The 6,324-nt window shown below is 38.3% G+C and overlaps 1 protein-coding gene across 2 annotated transcripts; it reads left to right on the forward strand.

The window, feature by feature from the left end:
* Nucleotides 1-264: 264 nt before the first annotated feature.
* LOC105134453 (SNF2 domain-containing protein CLASSY 3-like) lies at nucleotides 265-6,093 on the forward strand. 2 transcript variants are annotated; one of them, XM_011038860.1, is made up of 8 exons: nucleotides 265-504; nucleotides 633-688; nucleotides 770-1,197; nucleotides 1,871-2,053; nucleotides 2,960-3,118; nucleotides 3,490-5,240; nucleotides 5,325-5,531; nucleotides 5,745-6,093. In XM_011038860.1, the coding sequence occupies exons 2-7, from the start codon at nucleotides 640-642 to the stop codon at nucleotides 5,326-5,328; spliced, it is 2,574 nt and encodes an 857-aa protein (XP_011037162.1). In that variant the 5' UTR covers nucleotides 265-504; nucleotides 633-639; the 3' UTR covers nucleotides 5,329-5,531; nucleotides 5,745-6,093. The 2 variants fall into 2 exon arrangements, with proteins under 2 accessions (XP_011037162.1, XP_011037161.1); XM_011038859.1 differs by having other exon boundaries at nucleotides 5,573-5,807.
* Nucleotides 6,094-6,324: the final 231 nt, after the last annotated feature.

The following is a 6,324-nucleotide window of genomic DNA, read 5'->3' on the forward strand; positions in this document are numbered from 1 at the left end:
AACCAAACACTTCAATTAAGCTTTTGCTTTCTGTTATTATCGCTGCTGCAGTGCCAAACAGGCACGTACTATCCAATCCCAGTAATGAGATATCTCGAAGAGGAGCAGTGGTAACCCAATACTGAATTCGATCACACATTTCCCGAAACCCAAACAATGGAATTCCCGTAGTAGATTCCCACGCCCCACTCTACACTTTGCCCCTATTGTCGTGAACTCCTTACTCATCTGTTCCCACTAGACCCAAAGCCACCGCCTTTAAACCTCCCTTTGGCAAACCTCACGGAAACTTGTAAATTCCAGTACAAGCAAACTACACAAAAGTAATTCTCTCCACTGACAATATTAAACAACGCAAGCATAATAAGTAAAAAAAACTCCTCAGTCATCGGTCATCCGTTCTTCATTCTTGGACGTTCATAGAGAGAAAACAGAGATGATTAACTTGGTGAATTATCTTTAGTTTCCATGCAATCTCTTTATTAATCAAGCCAAAACGCAGTGGTTAGCCTCTTAATCTCTCTTTAGGGTTTCTGTCATTCTTTGCAATCTCTGTTAGTTCTCTGCATGGTTTAAACCCCTGTCGTTTCATGAATTAATTTATGTCGTTTATGCTTTCTTCTCAATCTCAGCTCTCTAATGGAAGGTACACTGAACATTTTGCCTCTAAAACGCGCAGGTTCAAATGGTACTTTTCCTTCGGCTCCATCCCTCTTCTTATTTATTTATTTATTTTTCCAATTTTTAAATAATTATTTTTGGTTAAAAGAGTCGCATGTTAAGGGAAATAAAAGGATGAAAGAGACGAAAGAAAAAGCAACTGATTACGCCAAGCCATTTGCAATTCGTGGTTTACTGGAGCGGTTAGATAGTGGGAGATATGGAAGTGTTACGGACGATATCCGATCACTTTTTAACCGGAGAGCTCAATTGATGCATCCATTTTTGGCTTTGCATCCGTCGAATGAGCCACGTGGTGGAGGGATGAGTTTCGGTGAGGAAAAGTGTAATGTGATTGATTTGGATGATGATGAGATTGAGGGTGGTGGTGATTCTGTTGGAAATGTCGCTGTGGGGAGAACGCCGGTTGTGGTTATTGACTCGGACGATGATGAGAGTAATGAGAATAGGATGGTTGGGCATTTTCAGGGGATTGTTTTGCCTAAGCCCGAGGGGCATTTTTCCACTGACGTTATGGTAAGTTTCACCAGCTTTTGTGGTTCTGGGGTTGTGTGTGTTTTGAAATGCAATTAATTGTAAAATTTGGTTTAATGCATCACATGTGATAATTTGATATGTCTCTATTTACACGGGTGTTGTTCGTGCGCGTGGGACATGCATGCTGATGTGCTGCGCCCCTGCCGCGTTAAACTCTGGATTTTCAGGAGCATGATCCATCATTTATTTTATTATATATGTTCTGTCAATGTGGTGAGGTAACTGTCCGCTTTAATGTGAATGTGGGTGCTTTGTTGAATTCATTTTTATGAAATAGAACCTAGTTTTCAAATGAGTACTACTTGCTTGGTAAAGTTATATCCAAACATTTGTATACAACAGCCTAACATGCAAACATATTTATGCATATAGTATAGTTTTTCCTTTTCAAATGAAAGGGCTCAGGACAGGGAGTAGGTTGAAAATCAAATACTTAGCGTACCACAGGGGATTCATTCAATCATTGACACAGTTTAAACCTGCATTGGTTTCTTACACAGTTATCAGTATAGACCCTGGAATGGTGATTTTAAATTCAAAATTGTGGAATGAGCAGCGCCTTTATTTTCATTTTCAGAATCTCGTACAAGTACTATTGCTTGCTCCAATGCCAATTCTGTCTTATGTCATATGCTAATTGTTATTTCTTCAGACCGGTGACGATGTTGGTAGAAGAATTCAAGGAGAAGTGGTGAGCCTTACTGGTGAACCTGACTCCAAGAAAGATAAAGGTGTTTATGTTGGTGTAGAGGAGGATGAAGTTGACACGGAGATCAAAGATGATGGTCTAGGAGATATCTGGAAAGAAATGTCATTTGCATTGGAATGTTCCAAGGTGTATATATATAGGATTAATTTTTTTTAAAGAAGCATAGTTGATAAGAACTACGTTAATGCCCTTCATGATCTTAAGAGTCTGTTTGAGAATGTGGTTGCGGTTGCTTTTCAAAGTGCTTTTCATACTGAAATGCATCAAAATGATGTTTTTTTATTTTTTTAAAATTATTTTTAAAATCAGCGCATCAAAACGATTCAAACCATAAAAAAAATATTAATTTTTAGCAAAAAAAATTGAATTTTTTAGGAACGTGTTTTGCTTGGAGTTCCCAAATGTTAATTAAATGTGGCTCTATCTGTGGTGGATACAACAAGTGCTGGTTAAATTTTCCAGTTGAATAATTATTTTTTTATTCATTAAGGCAGGTTTTGCGGATTCATTATTTGGTGATTGATTTTAAGGACTTGATTTCTTGGACCTTTGTCTTATTTTGAATTTTAATATCTTGGCATGCTTCTTTATGCTTAAGTTGTAACCAGGTTTCCTCCCCTTTTTCTTTATGTATTTCTTTCTTTCATTTTTTATTTATTGATAGAAGAAGGAGATGGTTTGTCCTAAGAAAGAAAGTAGAATAATTAGTCATGAAAAGAAATAAAAATAACAATGGCTAGTTGATTATGCTACTAGAGACTATCATTATTTGACATCCAGAGGTGAAATGAAATTAATTATATTATAGGAAGCTATGTTTTATTATTTCAGCACATGCTTGTTGAGCATATTTTACTTGTAGCACCATTAGTTGAGGGATCATAGATGACTTTTGATATTATTGCTTAGACTGCTTGTTTAAGTTCCATCATTTGAGTCTAGCATTATGAGAGAATGAGAAAAACCCTACTTATAGTTGGTCTAAAGTCATTCCCTTTGTATTTCATTATGAATCTCCGGTGATTCTGGCAGGATGTTGTTGAAAATTCTCCATCTGATGAAAACATGGAAGAAGATGAAGATTATTGTGATCACTCTTTTGTCTTGAAGGATGATATTGGTTATGTTTGTCGCATATGTGGGGTTATTGAGAGAGCAATTGATACTATAATTGAAATCCAGTTTAATAAGGTAAAGTTGTCACATTGTTTTTGCATTTCTCTGGTGTAGTAATAACAACAGATAATATGTAGATAACATACATGAAAATAAATGATGCTGTTTGCTGTTCCTGCTGCTATAAATTTCTTGATAATTTTTTTGACATGGAGAAGAATTTATCAAGAATCGGAATTTGGCATGCACATTTCTGCAGAACTTTTGTACATGCTGGTCTCTCGTTTCTTTCCTAGTCGTGCTTTATTGATATTATGTTACATGGTACAGCGTAATCTGAACAATATTTACTGCAGTTTCTGCTGCTTTGGTCTTTTGTTTTCTAGCTAATTGTCCTTGTATGGAATTGTTTTCAATTTCATTAATATATTTTTCCTTGAATTTAGGTCAAAAGGAATACAAGGACTTACATCTCTGAATCCCAGAATGCCAAGGACAGAGATTCAAATGGGATGGTTGGAGCTGACTTGTTTGAAGAAGATTTGATGGTAACTGACATCCCTGCTCATCCAAGGCACATGAAGCAAATGAAACCTCATCAAGTGGAGGGTTTCAATTTTCTTCGCAATAATTTGGTGGCAGATAATCCAGGGGGGTGCATCCTTGCTCATGCTCCTGGATCCGGTAAGACATTTATGATAATCAGTTTTATGCAAAGTTTTCTAGCCAAATATCCACATGCAAAACCACTAGTGGTGCTTCCAAAAGGAATATTGCCTACATGGAAAAGGGAGTTTCAGATATGGCAAATTGAGGATTTTCCGCTGTATGATTTCTACTCTGTTAAAGCAGATAGTAGGCAACAACAATTGGAGGTCTTGAAACAGTGGGTGGAGCAGAAGAGTATCCTTTTCTTGGGGTACAAACAGTTCTCCTCTATTGTATGTGATGATGGGAAGAACCAAGTGTCAGTTACTTGCCAGGAGATATTGCTAAGAAGACCTTCAATTCTAATTTTGGATGAAGGCCATACTCCGAGGAATGAGAATACAGACGTGTTACAATCTCTAGCCAAAGTGCAGACGCCTCGTAAAGTTGTGCTGTCTGGAACCCTCTACCAAAATCATGTCAAGGAAGTGTTCAATGTATTGAATCTAGTTCGTCCTAAGTTTCTGAGGATGGATACTTCCCGAGGTATTGTCAAGCGCATCTTGAGTAAAGTAAACATTCCATGTGCAAGGAAGCAATTCAAAGCAGGTGCAGATGCAGCTTTCTATGATCTGGTAGAGCTCACCATGCAGAAAAACCAAGATTTTAAAAGGAAGGTGACTGTTATACAAGATCTGCGTGAGATGACTAGCAAGGTTCTTCATTATTATAAAGGAGATTTCTTGGATGAGCTTCCAGGGCTGGTTGATTTCACTTTGGTGCTGAACCTCAGTTCCAGACAGAAGCACGAGGTTAAAAAGTTGAAGAAGTTGGCAATGAAGTTCAAGAGAAGTTCTGTTGGGAGTGCTGTTTATCTTCACCCAAAGTTGAACTCCTCCGAGAACTCTGCCATGACTGATGATATGATGGATAACTTGCTGGAGACAGTAGATGTGAGAGATGGAGTCAAGGCAAAATTCTTTCTCAATATATTAAGCTTATGTGAGTCAGCTGGGGAGAAGCTCCTGGTTTTCAGCCAGTACCTCACACCGTTGAAGTTTTTAGAAAGACTTGTGATGAAAGAAAAGGGCTGGATTTTAGGAAAAGAAATCTTTGTGATCTCTGGCGAGTCAAGTTCTGATCATCGGGAGTGGTCCATGGAGCGTTTCAACAACTCCACCAATGCTAAGATATTCTTTGGGTCCATTAAGGCATGTGGAGAAGGGATATCACTGGTGGGAGCATCTCGGATAATTATCTTAGATGTTCACCTTAATCCTTCAGTAACTCGCCAGGCGATAGGACGTGCATTCCGACCTGGGCAAACAAAGAAAGTGTATGCATATAGGTTGGTCGCTGCTGATTCACCTGAAGAGGAAGATCACAACACTTGCTTCAGGAAGGAAGCAATCGCAAAAATGTGGTTTGAGTGGAATGAATACTGTGGTTACCAGGATTTTGCGGTGGGGACTGTTGAGTTGGATGACAGTGGAGATCACTTCTTGGAAAGTCCGCCGGTGAGGGAAGATGTAAGGGTTTTGTATAAAAGGTCAGTGCACATTGGTACCTCTGTAAATTTTCCATAAGCAAATCTCCATTATTTCACCTCAGATTTTTCCTAAATATGTTCCAGGTAGGACCTGGCGATGATAGGGTTGAAGCATTGGAGTTGGTGGAGATAAATTATTACTACTGACTCAGAAACTGTACATACTTTCCTGGTCCATGGTCTTAAAGCAATGCAGACAGATATCTTAGAAGTTGAAAGCAAGATTGAAAAATAGATGCAATGTCATATTTTGTGGGCTGTTTATTCCCATCTTGTTTCACTCGTCTTCAGGTGGGCGAACTTACTTCCCATCTTGTTTCACTCGTCTTCAGGTGACATTGCGTACCTCCAGAATTTTAGCCTTCGTAAATATTCATCAGTGTTTTTTCATAGTTTTTCTGTTAAGTGATTGTAATCAGCTGAAGTATAGGATGCATGTCTTTGTGTTTTTAGCATTCAAAGTTTTGGCGCTCTTAATCAGCTCTGTGACTGATGACTGTACAGGGAACCGTGGGGACGAGACAGGATGACAAATACAAATTTCTTGGTCTTTAATCATCTGGTTTAGCAATGTGTTCATCCACCAAATGATCACAGGAATCGATATGATTAAGCCTTTCTTGAGCTGCCAGCAGAAATTTCATGGAGTTCCTCTTTTTTATCCCCCCCTCGTAGTGGATTTATGTTCCCTGACCTCATTTAGCAGAAACATGGTTCTCTTGATCACCTAGCCTAGAGGCAACCGTTCAAGTGAGCGTTACCAAAATTAAAGAAAACATCATATTCGAAATTATGTACGAAACTCTACTAAATTATGAACCTGATTAACTTCAGCTCAAGCATTACCTACCATATTTAAGCTTAAACATCATTAGAAAACCGTCAAAACTTGACAGAAGGAATGGCCAAGGTCTGTGGTCCTCTGCTGCTCTGCCTTGCTTAGCTTTCGCTCTTTTTTTTATTTTTTTTTATTTTTTATGGTGGCTTGCTGATTTTAGGCTCGTGTCTTGTCCTCTCACCAATGACATATATAGTCAGCCGATGTACAGAAGCACTGTATGTTTTATTTTACTTAGTGTATATA

The sequence above is a fragment of the Populus euphratica genome, unplaced genomic scaffold (genome assembly GCF_000495115.2).
Source record: "Populus euphratica unplaced genomic scaffold, PopEup_1.0 scaffold104.1, whole genome shotgun sequence".
Lineage (NCBI taxonomy): Eukaryota > Viridiplantae > Streptophyta > Magnoliopsida > Malpighiales > Salicaceae > Populus > Populus euphratica.